Source organism: Squalius cephalus (assembly GCF_949319135.1).
Source record: "Squalius cephalus genome assembly, chromosome: 11".
Lineage (NCBI taxonomy): Eukaryota > Metazoa > Chordata > Actinopteri > Cypriniformes > Leuciscidae > Squalius > Squalius cephalus.
This window is the reverse complement of record NC_137132.1, coordinates 26,750,535-26,773,176: the sequence shown is the minus strand read 5'-3', so window position 1 is coordinate 26,773,176 and position 22,642 is coordinate 26,750,535. Positions and strand designations below refer to the sequence as shown.

The window sequence follows — 22,642 nt, the reverse complement described above, 5'->3', positions numbered from 1 at the left end:
CATATCTGAGTCCGCAGATGCTGTTGCTCCAGCCACCACCTTCCTCCCCACCACCACTAAGACGGATCTTCTCCTCCATCCCCCCCATCACGACCACCCAGGTGTCCACCTTCACCATCCCCAACATCACTAAATGGGCTCTTCTCTCCAACCTGAAGTCTTCAAGACGCCCTCCCTTCCATCCACCCCACCACCACCAGATGGCCCCCTTCATCGCCTCAGGGGGTGAGCGGCGCCCCTGCCTTCATCTTCAGTCAGCAGTCGCTGATTCAATACCCCAGGAATTCGAGTCATGAACGGGGCCTCCGCCAAAGAATTTGATTGCTTGCTGAGCTCATTAATAAATGTCTATGCTACAGCATTAATTCTCCCGAGTCTTTCTGGCAGAACTTTACATGACATACTTGTGTCCTGTCGTCATCATCTATGTGGGCTGCATCTTGACATTGATTGGTTTGTAAACAGACGTGCGTCTGTTACATACAGAAAATGCTTTCACACTAGAAATGAACCAAAACTTTGTTCACTTTGATCGGGACCGAGACTACTATTGGCTGCCATAGAATTCCAAAGCGTAAGAATAATAATAAAGAATGGCAACGATTTCAATAGGTGCACTTTCAGTGCTTGGCCCCTAATTAAGGTCAGCACCAATGATTCTTTTGTCAGTTCTTATCCAAAGCAGAGTTTGTGTTCTTTGAGGAAATCATTGTTTTTGCATCCTCCCAGATAATCTCTTACCCAGTGAAGCACAAACAAAATAATAATGGCCTTCAGGCAACAGGACACTGGCTTTCCTAATCTTCGAGCTACATCCTCTGCATCAATCATTTTTTTCCACAAGTTCAGACACCACTCCTTAGCATATTTCCGTCACTTTGACCTTAAAATTCTTATTTTCAGTTTCTGGAACATTTAGTTTCTGCGATTCACGATTCTGCTTTCCGAATGAGTAATAGCACCTGCCTGTTCGGCAACTTTGGCTGTTAATTCGCCTTTGCACTTCTGTAAGTCTACAATTCTTCATTGACATAAATGTGATGATTTCAGCTCTTCAGTGTTGTTTGAATTTGTTTTGATCATTTCTTCAAGGGAGTCTATTCTCTCGTTTAGGACTGTGATGTTCTTTTGATGCTCATGTCATGAGAGATTTCCTTTTGGATTTAGTTTTTTTTTGACGATGGAATACTTAAGTGTTGTGGAGGGGACACGTGGAAATTACCTGCTGAAATCCATTTCTCATACAAGTTATTCTTTACCACTTACCTTAGCTTATTAAATTCTGGAGAATATGAGTGGTCCTTCAGTTTGTTTTTCAGTTGTACCACTCATCGTTGTTAGCATCCACTGCCAGTGACAATTTTTTTTGATTTCCTCGTTTAAGCTTATCAAGTCAAAAATTAACTTAAAGAAAAAAAAATGCTTGAGTATTTCAACAATATAAGCACTACGGGCTAAACAAACTAGATAATCCGTTAAAAGGTACACTATTTAACTTTTGGCACTCAAATGATTAAAAAATAAAATGCATGCATTTTGCAGAACAGCATTGTCTTGGTTGTGTTTCGACTTTGCGTGTCTTTATGGATGAATTTGGTTTGCAGCACCGGTGAATACATGGAAATCCAAAAAAGATGTCATCTGAGCATGTAAGTGCCATATTTTATGCTGTTGTTTTGACTAATGGGAAAATGATTTTTTAATTGAATGACGTTACAACAGTTGTCAACAACGATTGCTAGTCTAAGTTATTTAAACGCTGTTATTTTTTATAACTGATATTCTGGCCAAACTGACCATGGTAGTAGGCCTTATTCATTTATAGAATGTCATTGTAATCAACCAGTGGTCAACATAATTTCAAGACTCGCATGCATTTGGCAAGCCTATATCACTAAAGGATTTATTTATATAAATCAAACCTGTTCCAAATGGAACCCTAAGCCCTCACAATCTTCCTCCGAGTCCACATTTTTGTGACATATAATTATAATAATAATAATAATAATATAATAATAAACATTTATTTGTATAGCACTTTTCATACGTGCAATGCAACTCAAATTGCTTTACAAGCATAAAAACAAATAATGGGAATACAAATTCATACAATGTTAATGTTAAAATATTCGAAAACTATAAAAGGTTCACAATGTAAAATAAAGGAATTGGCTATATAGTTTCACCTCAATATCAATATAAAATAGTATAGATAAAAATAAAAAAAATAAAAAAAAACCTGAAGAGAATCAGAAGGTAAAATAAAAACATAAAACAGACTTTAAAAAGATATGTATAAACTAAAAATATGAATGCTATAGCCTCTTTCACTTCATTTGGTAGACAATTCCAAATTTTTGGAGCATAGTGGCTAAAAGAAGTACCACCAGATCGTTTATGATTTACTGTATAATGTGCCAAGATTAGCGCTAGAGGATTTTAATTACGATTTGGAACGCATCTCGACAGACAGTCTGAAATGTATAAAGGTGCCAGATTATGCAGTGTTTTATAAACAAATAAAAGAACCTTATAAGAAAATCTTTTGAACTGGTAACCAATGTAATTCCATTAAAACCGATATAATATGTTTTCTCCTTTTTAATTTCATTAGTATTCTGGCTGCTGCATTTTGTATCGATAGTATTCAGCCAGTGTATATAGCATTACAATAATCAATATTAGAGAAGATAAAAACATGAATGAGTTTCTTAGCAAAATTCATCCACTTTACAATGCTGGACAGACAGTCAGACAACCTCTCTAATACAACAGTGTATCACACAATTGTATCATCAGCATGTAAATGATAATTTATATTCATGATTTATGTCATGTTTTTGAATTATGCTGCCCAAAGGGAGCATGTATAATGAAAATAAAACAGGCCCAAGAATTGATCCTTCTGGAACGCCATGTAATATTTCATGCTTCTTTGATATACAGTCACCTATATAAACTAAAAAGTTCCTTTCTGTAATGTACGTTTTGAACTAATTTAAAACATTACCAGAGAGACCTACTAGCTTTTCCAGTCTGTTTAGCAGAATACAGTGACCAACCGTGTCGAATGCTGCACTTAGATCCAAGAGGATTAAAACCGATGCATTACCTTTATCTGTATTTAATCTCAGATCATTTACTGCCTTTAGTAATGTTGTATTATGACCTTATCTGAAACCTTCTATAAATTGATTTAGCGGTTGCAACACAACTTTCTAAAATCCTACTAAAAAATGATATGTTAGAAATTAGTCTAGTTATTGAGTCTCCAGGGAACAATTAACTATCAAAGACATAGTCTATCAAACAGTGCAAAACCTCTTTTAAAAAATACTGTTGGTAGGATCAATATAGCTGGAAGATGAATTTAGCTGAGAGATCATTTGCAGAAGATTCTCTTTATTTACTGTCCTGAACATTTCCATTTTATGTGGACAACTTCCCAATTCATCCATGGAAAAATGATCAGTATGATCAATAACAGATCTAATCTGTATTATTTTGTTATTAAGAAACTGTTGTGGCAAAAACAATAATTAAACAATCATCATCACTGCATAAGAGACACCAAGAATCAAATAGTATTTTAAAAGATATTTATTCTCTTGCAAGAGGCTTAGTCACAAAATCACAGCAGCTACACCGTGACGTGAGCAAGACCTGACATCCAGCCCAGGAAATTCCCTTCTTATACTCCTCCTTCAAGGTCTTTCCTCTGTAGTTTTCCACTCACCCAGCATGGCCACATCCACATCACATTTAGAACAGAATGACCCCTCTAACCCCCCTTGGCTAAATTATCTTCCATACCTAAAGAGTTAAAGGTTCTTAACCATTTGTCTTACTGTGTGTGTCTTGCTTACGTCAGGTGTACAAATATACATAAATTCCAGAAGAGAAACAATGCTTAAAACAATGTCTAAGAAAGTTAATGAAAAAAAAAAGTAAAATATCAATTTTTCTACAACAAAACATAGCAAAATCTCCACACATAGTTAAAGAGGGCTGATCTATCCAATTATATGGCTTATTAAAAAAAAAAAAAACATTTTTCAATTTTTATTATGCCGCTTTGCCAGGTAGAAATCAGTTTTGTGTGGTACTTTTCTCTGTTTACAGACATGACAAGAAATGCACGGATTAATGACAAATGAATGCAATTTCCCTCTACAATAAACACTTATACACTATATTGCCAAAAGTATTGGGACACCCCTCCAAATCATTGAATTGAGGTGTTCCTATCACTTCCATGGCCACAGTTGTATAAAATCAAGCACCTATGCATGCAGACGCTTCTACAAACATTTGTGAAAGAATGGATCTCTCTCAGAAGCTCTGAATTCAAGCGTGGTACCGTGATAGGTTGCCACCTGTGGAATAAGTCCATTCGTGAAATTTCCTCACTACTAAATATTCCACAGTCAACTGTTAGTGGTTTTATAACAAAGTGGAAGCAATTGCAAACAACAGCAACTCAGCCATGAAGTGGTAGGCCACTTCAAATCACAGGGCGGGGTCAGCGCATGTTGAGGCTCACAGTGCACAGAAGTCGCCAAATTTTCTGCAGAATCAATAGCTACAGACCTCCAAACTTTGTGTGGCCTTCAGATTAGCTCAAGAACAGTGAGTAGAGAGCTTCATGGAATGGGTTTCCATGGCCGAGCAGCAGCATCCAAGCCTTACATCACCAAGTGCAATGCAAAGGGTCAGATGCAATGGTGTAAAGCATGCCGCCACTGGACTCTAGAGCAGTGGAGACGTGTTCTCTGGAGTGACGAATCACGCTTCTCTGTCTGGCAATCCGATGGACGAGTCTGGGTTTGGCGGTTGCCAGGAGAACGGTACTTGCCTGATTGCATTGTGCCAAGTGTAAAGTTTGGTGGAGGGGGGATTATGATGTGGGGTTGTTTTCCAGGGGTTGAGCTTGGCCCCTTAGTTCCAGTGAAAGGAACTCTTAATGCTTCAGCACACCAAAATATTTTGGACAATTTCATGCTCCCAACTTTGAGGGAACAGTTTGGGAATTGCCCCTTCCTGTTCCAACATGACTGTGCACCAGTGCACAGGTCCATAAAGACATGGATGAGCGAGTTTGGTGTGGAGGAACTTTACTGGTCTGCACAGAGTCCTGGGGCCTGTTTCAAAAAGCTATTTTAGACCGGTCTATAGTGTTAGACAAGTCTAAAATGTGCTCATAGTTTAATGCAAGACTTAATTTAGACCAGTGGTTCTCAACTCCAGTCCTCGGGACCCGTTGCTCTGCACATTTTGTATGTCTCTCTTATCTGACACACACTGTTAAAAATTACCTGTAAATTTTACAGTAAAATACTGGCAGCAGGGTTGCCAGCCAATTACTGTATTTTTTACAGTAGCGTTTCTGTAATTTAATTTACAGAATTTTACTGTATTCTCTGATTACAGTAAATTTTTAATTGTTGTATTTTTTTTTTTACAGTAAGCTACAGAATCTCTGTATTTGCTATATCTAGAGGAAGTATGTAAAATGGAGTATATACAATATATTTTCCTGATTTCTTAATATTAATGACTGGCAGATGAATTTTAAATGTAAATTATTCATCAACTGCATAAGCTTTAAACAATTTAAATGTATAATGCACAACTTAATTCCCCTATTACTTCAAAAAAAAAAAATAATTCAACATTCTTGAAAAACAGGTCAAAATTGATTTAATTTATAACTTTAAAATCTGCATGAAAAAAGTCATAAAACAGTGTATTTTGTATTATTTTGATTTCATTTTTATTTACAAAATTGTATTTTTATTTTTTAAATGGACATGAAATTCAATATTTTTAAATTACTTGAAACAAATTAGCCGTCATGGCCCTTCACACAAAGAAGAAATGCGCAAACAACATACATTTAAAACCACTAGTTGACCAACATGATCATAATAAAAAACAAAGACACGGATGAATTTTCACCACTTCATTACCAGATAAAAATGTCCAAACAACAAGGCCCCAAGTGAGTCCAACAAACTTCTGATCAAAAATGGAGAACAATTCAGCTCCAGAATGCTGTTCCATCACAGGATGCAAAGAGTGGCTAGAAACATTGAAAAGAACAAAGAGGACAATATATTAGATATATTACAAAACATAATGATACAGTCAGAGACAGATAGAGGGATGACAGATACATAGCCCCTTTCACACAGAGATTCCGGAAAATACACGGATAAAGTGACCCGGGATTTGACCCGGGTTCGTTTGATTTTGGTTCATTCACTGGCAGTGATTTTCCGGAATAAGAGAGTGCGTTCCGTTCACACACAACCCGTAAAAATCCCGTAAAGACACGTGACATCGATGTGACTTGTAATGTTTCAGCAGTATCTTAAGTTTGCTTATGAGCTGCGATTTCTCTCTCTCGAGAAACCACGCTTGTGCATTTTTTTCTCTGATTCGATCATAAACTTGCGCATTACGAACCGTTTCACAGCTGGCGAACGATCCCGGCTTCAGCGTCATCACTACGACACAGCATTACGGCTTTTGTTCACAGAGCGCGTTCCGGGACTGAACACGGCAATGTTTCTAGGTCCCCAACCCGGCATCGATGCCGGCATCAGTCCCGGGTCGTGTTTGCGTTCACACAGAAGGTGTTCTGGCAATTTCCCGGTAATTTGCCAGGATCATCGCGCTGTGTGAAAGGGGCTTTAGAGACAGATAGAGAATATTAAAAGGTTACAATTAAAGGAAAATAGATCTCTGTGTGTGTGTGTGTGTGTGTGTGTGTGTGTGTGTGTGTGTGTGTGTGTGTACTACTTACATTTCAGAAATTCCACTGATAATCCATCACTTTGCTGGGCAGAGTGGCAACATGTGGGTTCACTGCAACCTGTTTCTTCTGTACCATTTGCCCTGTCGTTTTAGATGGCAATTTTCCTCTCGGCTTCTTTGTTCCTCTTTCCGGATTAATACATACAAAGCGCCTAAAAAACAGACAATATGTAATTAAGATTGGTTTTAAGTTGGGCTGTCAAAAGATTAATTGCGATTAATCGCATCCAAAATAAACGTTTGTGTTTACATAATATATGTGTGTGTACTGTGTATAATTATTTTGTATATATAAATACACACACATGCATGTATATATTTAAGAAATATTTGCATACATATACTGTATATATATTTATATAGTTTATATTATATATAAATATAATTTTTTTAATATATAAATAACACATTTTTCTTAAATACATACATGCATGTGTGTGTATTTATATATACAAATTTAATTATACACAGTACACACACATATATTATTAAAAACAAACTTTTATTTTGGATGCGATTAATCGCGATTAATCTTTTGACAGCCCTAGTTTTAAGTTTTTGAGGCTTGTAATCATGGTTTTGAAATTGGACCATATAAGAGCAGTGTTTCTCAACTCCAGTCATGACCTCCCAGGGAGTTTTATATGTCCACTAATTAAAACACCTGATTTAACTCATTAGACATCTAAATCATTCGCCTTAAAAATTCTCTCTTCACGAGTTGAGAAACATTGTGTTAAAGGCCTCAACAGATAATATATCTATAAAAGGCAAGTTCTGATACTGAATACATGTGTAAAATGCAGGTACTGAGGTTTTTAAGAATTTAATCATTACCTTTGAATGAACTCCAAGGTACAAACTGCCTCCTCCTGATTGAATGTGTAATATGCTGTGAACAGTATGGCAGGGTCAGACAGGAAGCTGGGCTGAAAGCCCTCCTCACACACACAACTTGGCCTTCCAGTGTCCAATTGTCAAAGTGTCTCCTAAAACAATACAACATGTGACAATAGTTATTTTTAACTATACCATTTTTATTTTTCAGCTTTTTACATTTAAACTATAAATGTAACTACTTATAAATAAAGTTAACAATGGCATTACAAACAAACAATAAGCACATTTCACACAGAGTAGGCTACAGCTAAAAAAACACATTAGTCCTGAAATGTAAGCCAACTAGGGATTTTTACACCGGCATATTAAAACAAAACTGGTAACTTATTATTACAGCATCATTCAGAATTTATATGAAACAAATCTCCGTGAGTCTGACGGCAGTCTATGGTCTGACACAAGGCTTTAGCAACGGCGTTTTCATTTCGGCGCCCATTTTAACAGATGACTTGATTTTGATTTGATTTACACCATAAAATAAGTGTGCTGATCAACACGAAGCTCGTGTGAATACCGACTGTTTTCATTAAAGCATGTAATTCTTAACATAGGAGCCATTACATTTTCTGCCCATAGCCGCTGTAGCGCCGGGGTGAGATGTGTAAAATACTACCGCGTCCGCGCTGCTGAAGCCCGGCGCAAGTCTCCTTCGCGCCCCGCGGTCGGAGGATGCGTGATCCGGGGTTACCAATATGAACCGCGAATATAACGTTACCTTCATAATCTACGAGTAACCAAACATGAAAAATAAGAAACTGAAATAATAAGTCACTTACCACAGAGTTGTGAAGCACTCCTCTTGCGCTACCCGAAAGTCGACGACCGTTAAAGATCACAATGCCTCAGAAGATTTGAAATTTACAGCAATATTCTGTATTTTGAATTAAACCGCCTATAGTGACCCCAGAATGCATTGCAATTTACAGCAATATGCTGTATTATTAGAAAACAGCCAGCTGCTGTAAAATAATGCTGTAATTTTTACAGCAATTCATTACAGTGCACTCAGTTCAGTTCATGGAGTCTCTCTTAACAAGCTGATGATCTGATTCAGGTGTGTTAAATAAGGGAGACATACAAAATGTGCAGAGCAGTGGGTCCCGAGGACTGGAGTTGAGAACCACTGATTTAGACCCAAAAAATTAGACACCTTACCCCCAGGCTAACTTAGGTCTAAGACTCTGTTACCTTGGCAACCAGCAGTAACAATCAGTTACATTACAAACAGCCAATAGAAAAGGGAAAATGGCTCATAATTTAAACATTTCTTCTTGTTGCTAAATTTCCAAAGTAAAATGTCCTTGTAACTGTTATACTCCTCCAACAAACACATATTTTCCGCTGGGGTAAACTGCACTGAGCGGTTGAATGCGCTTACTCCATCCGCCATGTTTTTTGTTTTGAAAACTGTCTTATTTTACCCAGAATGCATTGCAGTGTAGTCCTACTTAAGATAGTCAGAATCTTAAGTGCTTTGTGCAACGGTCTGATTAAGATGTCTATCTGAAGTCTGACTATCTACTATATCTAAGCCATAGTCAAAGTCTATCTTTGTGAAGCCGGCCCCTGACCTCAACCCAAATAGAACATCTTTGGGATGAATTAGAGCCGAGACTGCGAGCCAGGGCTTCTCGTCCAACATCAGTGCCTGACCTCACAAATGCAGTTCTAGAAGAATGGTCAAAAAAAAAAAAAAATCCCACAAACGCACTCATACACCTTGTGGAAAGCCTTGCCAGAAGAGTTGAAGCTGTTATATCTGCAAATGGTGGGCCAACTCCATATTAAACCCTACGGATTAAGAATGGGTGTCATTAAAGTTCATGTGCATGTAAAGGTATACGTCCCAAAACTTTTGCCAATATATTCTATCAGGTTAACACAGTTTGGAAGATGGATTTATGATGTACTCACTCATTATTAAAATTTGGTTAATTTTGAACAAAACAAGTTACATAGTGTACCTTTAACTAAGGAGTAAAGTCCAAAGAAATCTATATACGTCTACGTCGCCATATTCCCCAGACTCTCACTTTTGCAGCTTGAGTAACCTAGATTTTTAATAATTTATTAGCTCACCAAGCGAAAAATGTTCATGAGGAGAAACCGACTTCAGACTTCAACTGATGAGCCTGTGCTATCCAGGGTATAACACAGCACTGTATGATGGGATAAAGTGCATATTTTAGAATGGCGATCTCGTGCGGGGAGGTCTTGAAGCGAACTAAAAGCTTCTTGGAGATTAAAGACACACAAGATCAGGTCAAGCAATTGTTTATTTTCTTGCTTCCTAGAAATGTGATCAGTAGGGGAGATTTAATCCCTATCAACCGTAGTCTACAAGAATACACCCAAACTTCATTCTTTAATGTCTACTTGGCAGTAGCTATGTTTCCATCCAAAGTTGCTAATTTATCTTGCGTGCAAAATTGGAATAGCGCATAAAACATTTGTTAATAAAGCAGCATTTCCACCCCATGTGTTCAAGAGAACAAAATGGTTACTTCCTGGGAAATTGAGGCAACACGTCTGTAATAAAAAAATATTTTGTATATCATAAATGACTTGCGTCTGAGTGTGCAGATGAAACACAATAAATGCTGTCATTTTTTTTATTTGGATGCTTGGTGTTTGGGAACACAATCAAGTGAGAGACTTCTGGGAGGTCATTATACCAAATCATTTTGATGACAGACTTTGGCTCAGACATTTCAGAATGATCAAACCAACATTTTAGATGCTGTGCAATGAAATTGGCCCGCTGGTTAGTCCAGTTATCCAATCACATCCTCTGTTGAGGCAAAGTTACGTGAGTTTTTTTGTTGTGCGTCAAGGGATTTATTTAGTAAATGTGTTTCCATCATAGTTTATGCGCATGTCTTACTATCGGATAAAAATTGTTTTGCTCATTTGAAAATGTATCTTGATGTTTCCATCTAGTGTTTTTTTTTTTTTTTATCTGAAAATGTGCATAGCAATAGGTGGATGAAAACATAGTTAATGAACAACACTATAAATCTATATTTTAAAAATAAAATATAGGCCTCGTTGAACACTGAACTGTTAGATTTGGTTTGTACATTCAATAAATTATGCTGGTTTACAGTAGTGTGTGTGTGTGATTCTCATGTTTACTTTTCCACGCTGCACTTTTAGTCTGCTAATCTAGCAGCACATTATATACGTACATTAGAGAGGGTTTTATTTTCTGAATAGTTTCGACTCAGAACTAACCACTGCCACAGGAAGTGAACTTCACGCTCAGATGACAGAATTAACATATCTCTTTATCTCTACCAAGAATATGTTATTTTTGCCTTTTTCTTTTATGTCTGAATGTTTATGTATGCAAATATAACAAGTTAGAAGTACACATGGTTGAAGTTCTCCTTTTGTTTCTCGGTTTGAACGTTGTTAAGCTGCCCATTGAGAACAACTTATTCAATTTGAAGGTAAGAGAATTTTCATTGGCTTTCGTTATTTTTTTATTGTAGTAAAACACATTTAGTTGTCAAATTACACAATCTGTTAAACTGAAAAGCTCATGCAAGACGAGCACTGTGCTTCTTCAAACAAAACCTTTTGGCATGTGATCGAGTAATTTGAGTGTCAACATGTTTGATGTCTTCAAGTTTTAGATTTACTATGTACTATGTAGGGAATAATATTTGTCAATTATTATAGCAATACATTATTTAACTTGGAGTAGTAGGTCCGATTTATTTGTTATTGTAAATGCAGGGTGAATAAAGGAATTAAGGTGTGAAAAAGAAAGGAGAAACCGTCTTACTCATTCACAGCTGTGACCACCAAAATATACATATTCACCCACACACAACGACAAGCAGCAACTGTGCTGTCAGAGTTTGTTATGAAGACACTGGTGCTCAACATAATAATATAAATGTATTTATTTAATTAGCAGCTGAAGGAATGATGGTTCCTGAAGGGATTCTTCTGCTTCTGTTTGGTGTGTATTGTCTGGATTATATACTGAATATGTTGATTTTTGTAAAACGATTGCCCTAATTTTTCGGTATACATAAGTGTTACTGATGCTGTTTTTCCTGCAGTTATTCTTACAAGCTCCTTCGCTGGATCATCGGAAGTTCTAATAAAAGTGTCTGAAGAAACAGAAACAAAAGAAGAAGGGTCAAGTGTGACCATCTCCTGTAATTACTTAAAGAAAGAGGATAATTTGGCACTACTGTGGTTTAAAGATCCAGTTTATGATAAGAATTCACAAACGTTTAATGGGACTATTGTATACAGTATCAGAACAGAACGTCTACAGTCACCGGGTTACTCCAACAGGGTGAAATACATCACTAATGAAACACCAACATCGAAAATAAACGTCTGGATACAATGTAATTTAAGAATCACCGATCTACAAAAAACAGACAGTGGGAACTACGGCTTTAGATTCATTGGTTCAGGAGATTATAAGTACATGAGTAAATATATGAGTCTCAAAGTTACAGGTGAGCAGTGATTTACTGAATCAGACCAATTTGTTGTTTCCTTAAAGGTTGTTTTCTTGCATAAAAAAGGTAATCATTTACTTATCCTCATGTCTATCCGTATTCCGTGAAACATAAATCAGACGTTTATCAGCAAGTTCATGCTGCTTTTTAGACAATGAAACTGAATGTGACTAAGGGCTCCAAAAATTACAAACAGTAAGTGATACAAAATTTAATCCATACGACCCTGACACTATTGTTAGTCTACATGTAGATCCCAGTTAGCAAAAATATGTTTTAAGAACGTTTTGCTAACGTTCCCATTCAGTTTTGAAAATGTTATTTCTGCATGCTCTCTAAATGTTCCTAATGTCCAGATTTTTCAATGTTTAAAAATGATTTTTTCTTGACTATGCAAAAGTTAAGGCAACATTATTAAGAAAGAACCTCGCCAAAATGTTAACCAAAGTTCTGAGAATGTTCCGTTAGCTGATGCCAAACACGGTACAGTACAAAGCCAGTACAGCACAGTACAGTACATGTGAATAATCATTTTTTTTTATCTACATAAGAGAAGATTATCAGTGATTCATGACTTAAATTTCAGTACACAAACCAATTGTATGACTTTAGAAGAATATTGTGCCTGAGTCTTTGATTTTTGTCATCTTTGGAGCTCTTTATTTGTTCTACTGAGAGAAGTAAAAAACAGGTTTTGAAAAACATGATGGTAAACAAATTATTATTATTATTTTTGGTGAACTAACCCTTTGATAATATAGATTTCTTTGGTTCTGGATCACTTGTTTTCACTCCATATTCTACTTATTTCAGACAACCCTTGTAAGGTACAGGTTGTACCATCAGAGCTAAATAATTCACTCAAGGAGTCAGAAGAATTTACTGTTAACTGTTCCACGATTGGTTCCTGCTTGAAACATCCGGAGTGGCTTGTCGAAACATCAGGTCAAAAGGAAGAATGGCTGTCCTCATTAACTGATGTACTAATAGAGAATGAAGAAGAAGAGGGCAGAAGTGTCACCAAACTAAAACTCAATGTGACATGGAAGGATGACGAAAGAATTCTGTCTTGTCGTCCAGCCCAAGCTCAGGACAGCTTCCAGATCAGAAACATCACTCTGTCTGTGGAATGTGAGTGTCTACATCATGTGTCTGTAAACAAACACTGTAAATTTACTGCCATCCGCTTCATCTCTTTTTCTTCTCCAGATGGACCTAAAGAGACAACTGCAGAAGTGAGCTCTGAGTATGTGAAGGAGGGAGATTCTGTCACTCTCTCATGCAACAGCAGAGGTCACCCTAATGTCTCCTTCTCATGGTTCAAAAAGGAGAAAATAGAAGTGTCTCAAATGTCTGACTTGATACTAAATAATGTGAAACCAGAAGACAGTGGAGAATATTATTGTGAAGCTAAAAACAAGCATGGAGCAATGAAATCAAATAACATTAAAATTGATGTGAAATGTGAGTTTTGTGTTTTATGTAAACAGATGAAGAAAAACCAACCCCAATTAATAATCAGCTCAAATCACTTGTAATCTTGAAATCAAAATGCATTTCCTGTGCCTTCAGATGGTCCAAAAGGTGTCACAGTGAAACCTCTGGTCAGTGTTGAAGATCTCAAAGAGGGAGACGAACTGATTCTTGAGTGTTCAGTTGATAAAAGTAACCCACGAGTCACAGAGTTTATATGGCACAATGACAACAGTATGCTACAACAAACTAGTGATACATTAACCATCAGCAGTGTTACAGCAGGCGATGGAGGATCTTACTATTGCCAGGCTGATAATGGTATAAAAAAAGAGAAGTCAAATGAAATCCCAGTATCTGTAAAGTGTAAGTATTGCCATTTTCATTTTACTACAAACATGCTTAAATAAAATGTTAAATATTCGAAACCCACATTAGTGTTACCTAATGAAGCTGTGATTAATCCCTTGTTGTAGTATTTCAACATTTGTACATTTTTTGGCAAAATGAACTAATGTGTTTTTTTAATTACCGAAAGTATGTGAGATGCTGAGTCTCTTCACATAAATTAATTATAATTATATATTTCTACCAAAGCCTGCATGTATTTTACAGCGTGCAATATTAAGCTTTCTAAAGCATGTTTTTAAACAGATTCACCACGAAACGTCACAATACAAGGCGAACACTCTGTAAAAGTGCACTCCAGACTGACTTTGACATGCTCAGGTGATGCCAACCCTGAGCCAGAACAGTACACTTGGAAAAAGATACATGGACTGTCTTCTTTCCAATCTTCAGTTCAAACTGGAGAGTTAAACATTAAAAATGTGACCATTAAGGATGCAGGGCAGTACACATGTAATGTTACCAACGCCATTGGATCAAGTTCAAACACCTTTAATGTTGATGTGCTTTGTAAGTCTGTTTTGTTCTAAAATCTAAAGTCAAAGTAAATAATATCACACATCCAAATCATTGTGCCTTTTCACGTCTCCATAAACTCTGCAGATCCTCCATATAACCTCAGTTTGATTATGAAGAGTGAATTGAAAGAGTTTGAAGTATTTCCAATTATCTGCATGGTTCAAAGCTTTCCTATGTCAACGCTCACCGTGACAGGACCTCAGGATATCAGAAATATTCAAAACAATCGAGGGAACATCACTGAATCTGAGAACAAGTTAACTATATACTTGAACGTAACTGAGTCACATGCAGGGAGGTACAAGTGCAAAGCAGAGAATTCAGAGGGAAAACTAGAAACTGAACAAGAGCTAACTGTGTTGTGTAAGTATAATCAATTAAAATATCTACAAGTATTTTAGATATTTCAAGGACTTGAGGAACATTAGATGCTTTAATTTACTTTGAAGCCACCAAACCAATCAATAAGACTTTGAGCATTACTTTAACTAACATAATTTGGATTTCATCTTCTAATCACGTGTTTGTAGATGCACCTAAAAATGTGACTGCAAGTTCTGAAGGAGAACAAACGTTTGGGAGTAAGATGACTCTTACATGTGACGCTCGTTCTAAACCTGCTGTGTCCTCATTTGAGTGGATGAAAAAATTCAATGGGCAATTAAAGACAGTTGGACATGAACGGAAACTACACTTTCATTCTCTGAATATCTCTGACTCTGGTCAGTTCATCTGTATTGCGAATAATTACATTGGAAAAACAAGATCCCAATCAGTAGACATCAGGGTGAAGTGTGAGTACTTTTTCCTAGTTATTTGACACACATAAGCTTTTAGAAGCAAAAAATGCCTCTTTGACTTTTCTAAAAGATACAATATTGTCCAGTGTTTTTTGATAATTGCACCTATTTATCTCACAGTTATGATTTTTTTCCTCACAATTGCGAAATGTAAACTCGCCAGAAAAAAGTCCGAATTGTGAGATATGAACTCACAATTGTAAGAAAAAGTCAGAACTGTGAGAAAAAAAGGCAAAATTGCAAGATGTAAATTCCAATTCTGAGAAAAAAACTTTTCTTATTGCATTTTGCAATTTATATCTCACAATTCGGACTTTTTTCTCATAATCGCGAGTTTATATCTCACAATTCTTTTTTTCAAGTAGTTCTGACTGCCAATAGTAGTTTCTGACGCAATTTTTACTTATTAACATGCAATTGCAAGTTTATATCACACAATTTTGAGGAAAAAAGTCAGATATAAATTCGCAGTTTTTCATGATAGTTACTTGAATGGATTAATATTACTGTCTGTTTGACTTTTTTCTACAGATATTCCAAACATAAATATTGTCCATAATAAGACAGCTGAGTGTAATTGTGAGCTTGCAGTCTACCTGACCTGCAGTGCAGATGCGTATCCTCCCGCCACTGACTACAAATGGTACAGTGAGGAGGACAATGCCACCGTCCTGTCAGACGAGCAGAACTTCACTGTTCTACCTCAGAACCCAGGAACGTATTACTGTAAAGCAGCCAATAGAATCGGAAAATCACAATCACAAAACAAGTTGTCTGTCTGCTGTAAGTATGAAATTCTACATTTATAAAACAAATCAAATAATAAAATGCTAATGACTAGAGTAGCGAAATCAAATAAAAGATTCTCTAGAACTTCTTCCGCCAGAGTTTAGACACTTTTCTACAACTGCCGCTTTAGCGTAACTGGTGAGCAAGAAAGTTATTTACCTGTTCTAAATAAAAGGAAGCTCTGAATCTGTCAAGCGCTCATTACCCTCTTGCGATGAAAACCCCCTCGTCTTGCTTCTGCTTTTTTTTTTTGGTCCTTTTTTTTCTTTTTATTGAATTTTATTTTCTTTATATTCCTTTTTTGATTTTCGTATGGAAGCTGTTTTTTTGCCATGGAATAATAATAATAATAAAAAAAGTAATTGCAACTTTTTATCTCACAATTCTGACTTTTTTTCTCAGAATTGCGTGATATAAGGGTGCTCCTATCAGGATATTTGAGGCTGATCACTGATAACTGGAAGCAGTACTAACCGATACGATCACTGAAATAATACTATTCTTAACAACAATGCATTTTAAGTATTAAAAAAATAAGAGATGAGCAAGTATTGACAACTCTCTATTTATTGGCAAGCAACAAGTGCAACATATTCCATTCCCTCTCTAACAGGTGAATAGGAACAACTAGAGCTCATCAAATATAGCATACTTGTGAAATAAATAACAAAAATTAAAAACAGAACAGTCTTTATCAACAGAAAGTACTTAAATGTAAAACAATGACTTCACTGTATACATTAAATATAGATTAATCATGATAAAGTGCAATGAGTGATATTCTCTTTGTCTTTTCTTGTTTGATTAACATTAATGACACAGATGACAGCAGGCATATTAGGCTGCTGTCACTTTTAGACCGAATGCACGGAGCCAATATACTGTTACACACGCAACTTATTTCCCAACTGTTTGTTCACTTAAGACATAACCAACGGTATTTAAGTAAATACTCATCAAGCTGGGCATTTTGACACATTTCTGTGTGTTTTTAACCATTTAGAACCCGAAGCTCAAAGTTCACTTTCCTTCTCCGTGATCCACTCAGTCTTGGAGCGCGTGCACAGAAAGCCGCTTGGAAACAGTATCTCTTTCGCAGCTTAATGCAGCTTTAAATAACTGTTTTTATTATCGAGCACGTCCTGCAGTTTAGCAACAGTAGACTGTATTTCCCTACAATCACTGATCTAGCTGATTTAGACATTAAGTTTGGGCTTTTAGTGAGGAACAAAAGTGCACCGCTGTGAAGGAAAGAAATGCACTAAAATATCACAGCCATAGTTTCTTGCTGTAGGGTTGCTGTCATTGCAATGTCTCAGCTCTCCGCGAAGACGTTCTGAGAAAGAAAAAAAAAAATTCTGAGAAAAAATCCAGAACTGTGAGATGTAAACTCGCAAAAGTGAGAAAAAAGTCAGAGTTGTGATATGTATACTCGCAACTGTGAGAAAATAAATCACAATTTATATATATATATATATATATATATATATTTTTTTTTTTTTTTTTTTTTTTTTTGCCCCAAAATGTGCATGTTCCAAGGCTCTCAGCTTCCCATAATAACTGTGAACACCCAAAATTATTGTCTGGCAGAAATGCCTCACAAGCCTTCTGATTGGCTAAGCATTAATCTGACCTGGACACTCTTTATTTTACAGTGTAGGGTTGTCACAGAGATTGTTGTGATATCTGAAGACAGTTATTTTAATGATATCCTTCAGGGAGTAGGATAATTTTCTCCAAATCCTAAATGCCCGATTAAAGCGAAATGCTGCAATATTTGGACTACTTTAAAACTTTAAAGGGGTCATGAACTGGATTGTTTTATTATTTTATAATGTTGCCTGGGGTGCCCTTATAATGTTAGTATGATTTTTACATCAAAAATTGTCATAATTTATAAATAAAAGCCATTTTTCCAAGCCTGATTTCAGCCTCAGGTTTGAACGCTCCGTTTTAATGGGCGTGTCTGCTGTGAGACTGCAGTGCAAACGCCCACTGCTGTGATTGGCTGACATGCTTGCATATGAAATAGTTAGTATTACATGAACTCTCTCGAAAACTTTTACTACGTTTTTACTATTACAGCTATCAAGATGAACAAATCGTGAAAAGTATCGTTTAAAGCATTATATTTAAATCTATTACATCGCATGAAAGGTTGCAGCATGATGAGCACTGAGCAGATGACAGACAGTCTGTTGATCGCGTGAATAAAGATCTTATCATTGCAACGCAATTTTTGCACTCTCACAAATGATTACACCAAATCACAATGCAAACACGATGTGAATACACAGTAAGAGCTTCGTTGTGTAGTGTAACAGTGTCATTATTTCATCACGAGTTTGGTAAGTGTCCAGATAAGCTCTCGCGGCTCGCGCTGTGCTGTTTGATTGACAGCTTGGGTGAATGGAAAGGGATCGTTCTTTGATCGCTTTCTGTATATAATTTAATAACAGTTTAAAAATATTATTTTCATAATACTACGAGAAATTATGTGAAGTTGATCGTTTAGTCACTGATGCATAAACAGTATTGAACGATTTTAAGAGAAATATCTGAACTTGAATAATTACACATCAGAAATCACTGATCGCAGATCAGGCATTAGAATACACATGGTTACTTACATGTTGCTGGCAGATCCGTAGGGAAATTGTGATTAACTGATTTAATAAAGTTTAACCATGCTGGAATCTGAAGGAAGCTTATGCAGACATGTCGTCTTCCACAAACAGGCGCTGTACAATATTTAGTAAACAGCATGTTTATTGCTTGGAAGTAGCTCGATCCGGTTTAGCAATCATCATGTCGTCCTATGTTATTTAGCATGTTTGGGCGAATCGGTGGGCGGGGCTAAACAGGCCGTGTTGAAGTAGGAGTTGATCTACTTTTGTGGAGGCGGTGTTTTATCCTCTTTGACGTCATAGTTCCCCACTTTGAAAAACGAGTCGTTTGCTGAGCCTGATGTCTATAAAAGCTTTTATTGGACTAACAAGGTAGTTTTCAGTTCTGAAACTTACAGGATATTATTATAGTATGATGATCTCTTATATGTCAAAAGCTCAAGGAAAATTTGATTTCTCAGTTCATCACCCCTTTAACCGGGTTAGGTTTTGAATTTGAGGTTAGATTAAGTCATGGTCAGGGTTGAGTTTTGAAAATGATGTGATCATGACATCTCCCCAAACCTCTCTTATTTTAGGTAACTCTCTTAAGGTGCTCTGGCAGATAATCTTACCAATCATTCTGTTGATTCTCATTGCTGTGGCCATCTTTCTGATACGCAGGTACCTATTTATTTCTTCTTCTTTTTTAATTGCTTAAGTGAATAAAATAGTCTTAAAATAAGCTTACACTATTTAGGTCTATTTCTTTCTTCCAGTCATCATCTTCCAATAATTGTGCTCATTATTTTGCAGGACTATCATCAAGGCAAGATTAGATCCGCAAAGTGGAGCAGATAATCCATTGTGTTTTTTCCCAGTATTCCTGTCACGCTCTTCTACAGTGGCAAACTTACTTTTATTGGTTATTTAACTTAAATTTGTTTCAGTAACTGGGTTACTTACTTGAACTCACTTTATTAAGCATTGTTTTAAAAATGCAAAATAGTATCGGTTTGTTTAATAAGAGATAAAGTCTGTTCTGTTTGGAATATTTTAAATCTCAGGGATCACAAAATAACACCCGGGAGAATCTGTCAATAGAAGAGATTCCTGATCCATTTCATGGAAGGGTTGATCAATCACATCCAACACCCAATTCCCAAGATCCTACACGAGCAGATGACCTCAATCCAGGGTAACAGCTCCAGAACTGATGGAGACAATAAAGGAATAGTTCACCCAAAATTGAAAATTTACTGTTACTTTACTCACCCTCAGACCATCCAAGATGTAGGTTTTTTTTTTTGTCTGACTTGCAATATATGAATCACCAAGGACCACGATTTCAGCTAAAAATCTTCTTTGCATTTCTATTGAAGAACCTACATCTTGGATGGCCTGAAGATGAGTAAATGAACAGCAAATTATCATTTTTGGGTGAACTTTCTATCCCTTTAATGTTGTCCACTTTTTGTCATAAAATGAATTAATCTTTTTTTCCTCTTAAGGCCGAAATCTAATATCCACACAGTGTATTCTGCCATTAAACTGCCACAAATGAAACAGGTTAGAGAGTGTTTTTTCTTTTAAATGCAAGAGGATGTAATTGAAACATCAAAATAACAAACAACTGACATTTTCACACTTAGAAAGATGTCTTTTTGTTCTTACAGGGAAAACGTTCCCCAAAACCACAAAAACCTGGAAATATAGATAATAACTCAGCTACATCTACCTTAAACTACGTCACTCTTGATTTCAAGGGACAAAATGAGCCAAAAAGGTAAATGTAAAATATAAAAATCAGAAGTAATTGCACCCCCACAAGTTCAATAACACTTATCTTTAAATTGATAATGAGATGAGCTTAAAAATGTTTTAGGTGATAAAATTTAAAAATGTGACTGAGTGCAATCAGCTGCTGCTGTTAAATATATGATTGTGTTTTTAGAGCACCTGAAGGTTCAACAGTCTATGCCATGGTGTCAAAAAATAAGCAGCCAAAGGTAAGCCGTAAGAGCATTAACAAAATATTTCTCTTCTATTTCTTGAAATGTACCAAGCGAACAGCTGTTTACAATAAGCATACACCAAAAAGCGTGTGAAGCAAATTTTTATAGTGTATATTGAGAGCATTTTGTTTTACTATTTCTTCCTCTTCCTAGAATTCCCAATCAGAAAATCATGATTATGAGAATGTTTCTTCTACATGTGCCTCAAGACTTCCATTCACCAATATAGACTGGGAATCTGATACCAGTGAAGAAGATGAAGTGAATTACTCCACTGTGTCTTGTTCTGCCAAACCTGATGTTAAAAAACCCAAACATAACCAGAGGAGCCGTCTTAGCAGTTCAAGCTCTGATGATGAGGACAGAACTGAATATTCAGCCATAAAAACAGAAACAGTGGGAGTTTCCAAATGAAGTATTAAAACCTTAATCTGTATTATAATTACAGTATTAGTTATTTGTTATTATGCTATTTGAAAGTTATAATTAAGACAATTGTATACAAATTATGATTCTCTTAGAGTAGTAAGAATGCCTTCCACTCCTATTTTTATTTTTTTCAGTGTGACTTGCCATTGCATTAATATAATATTGAAATATTCCGAATTATGCTTAAAGATATTATTTCAATGTGCCATATATTTGTGTGATCATTTCAGTTGTGCTTGCATGGAAAACGGATTCATGAGTTCAATTTCCCCAATAAATAGTGTGGATATTGTTTCACTATATACTGTGAAAAGTAACAATATAGCTATCTACTTTTATGAAACATGTTTGCCACTGAAAAGCACATGCTTAACATTTACCATATTGCTGAACTTTAGCTTTGCTGAGAACAACTGGTTGCATAAAACTGTATCCATAAATGACTTGTTTGAATAAAAGAAAAAGTCTCCCAGGCTGAATTCAAGAAGGGATGACATCACAGGTTTATTATATGAGAAGCAAATAATTGCAAATAACTGCAGTGTGATGCATTTAACATGAAACTTCATGCATATGCATTATTGCTTAGTGAAATGTACTATTTTTTGTGATATTTAAATAAATAAATGGTGGTTGAGGAGATTCCCCCCTTCTCTGTAAAGCGCTTTGAGTACAGAGAAAAGCTCTATAGAAATGTAATGAATTATTATATTATTATAAATATAGGCCTAATATAAAGACAGTAATAATAATAATTCAAACTCTGCAGCAAATGCCCCAGGACAACAGGTTTAATAAATATACAATATCCTGAAGAGCTCCCCATTCAAGCACAGCAGTCGCTAGTGATGTTACGTATGGCACTGAAGCTTCTTCGATGCGCGTATCACACAAGCGACACAATTTCTAGTGAAGCCCCGTATCGGGGTGTGTATTGGTTTACTAGAGTCACGTGATCGATGACAAACAAAGCCTCACTTTCTCTCCAGTCACGTGCGCCTTTCGCTTTGGGTGTCAGAAGGCTCGAACTCCAGATCGTATTTAACGAGTCATTGTTGCCTCAGTCTGGTTGATGGGTTCGTGAGGAGAGTGCTGTACTTTGAAAGTTAATCAATATATTACATTTAAATAAGAAAAAAAATATTTTTCACTACTTAGGCTATTATTTTTTGTTGTTGTTGTGTGTTTTTTTTTTTGTCAAATCTTTGCACTTTTTGGTGATTTTAGGTAATTTGGTGTTGGTATTTGGGTTTAGGGTGGGATTAGGGGAGAGGGGATAGGGTGTTGGTGTTTGGTGAATAGTTTGTATTTAGAGTAATGGCAACAGCCATAAATAATTAAAAACTTTATCACCTTTCTGTCATTCCTACAGTTGATTAAGCACTATCAGTAACAAG

General features: G+C 36.1%; 1 protein-coding gene across 6 annotated transcripts; it reads left to right on the top strand.

Moving 5' to 3' along the window:
- The first annotated feature begins 811 nt into the window (after positions 1-811).
- Positions 812-22,599, top strand: LOC307167335 (B-cell receptor CD22). 6 transcript variants are annotated; one of them, XM_079886344.1, is made up of 19 exons: positions 812-1,007; positions 1,605-1,649; positions 11,139-11,171; positions 11,642-11,689; positions 11,793-12,203; positions 13,020-13,337; positions 13,416-13,670; positions 13,779-14,045; positions 14,334-14,597; positions 14,691-14,969; positions 15,137-15,400; positions 15,938-16,189; positions 19,401-19,485; positions 19,618-19,726; positions 19,869-19,999; positions 20,313-20,370; positions 20,478-20,587; positions 20,756-20,810; positions 20,970-22,599. In XM_079886344.1, exons 4-19 carry the CDS (start codon positions 11,653-11,655, stop codon positions 21,228-21,230), a joined length of 3,156 nt encoding a protein of 1,051 aa, XP_079742470.1. In that variant the 5' UTR covers positions 812-1,007; positions 1,605-1,649; positions 11,139-11,171; positions 11,642-11,652; the 3' UTR covers positions 21,231-22,599. The 6 variants fall into 6 exon arrangements, with proteins under 6 accessions (XP_079742470.1, XP_079742471.1, XP_079742473.1 ...); XM_079886347.1 differs by having other exon boundaries at positions 918-1,007; positions 19,618-19,708; XM_079886345.1 differs by lacking the exon at positions 1,605-1,649 and having other exon boundaries at positions 881-1,007.
- Positions 22,600-22,642: the final 43 nt, after the last annotated feature.

Excerpts from the sequence above, each read along its gene's own strand:
- LOC307167335 (XM_079886344.1), top strand. The coding sequence starts at position 11,653 with ATGATGGTTCCTGAAGGGATTCTTCTGCTTCTGTTTG. Across the intron at positions 14,970-15,136 it reads ACAAGAGCTAACTGTGTTGT|ATGCACCTAAAAATGTGACT; the intron begins GTAAGTATAATC and ends ACGTGTTTGTAG. Across the intron at positions 15,401-15,937 it reads AGTAGACATCAGGGTGAAGT|ATATTCCAAACATAAATATT; the intron begins GTGAGTACTTTT and ends TTTTTTCTACAG.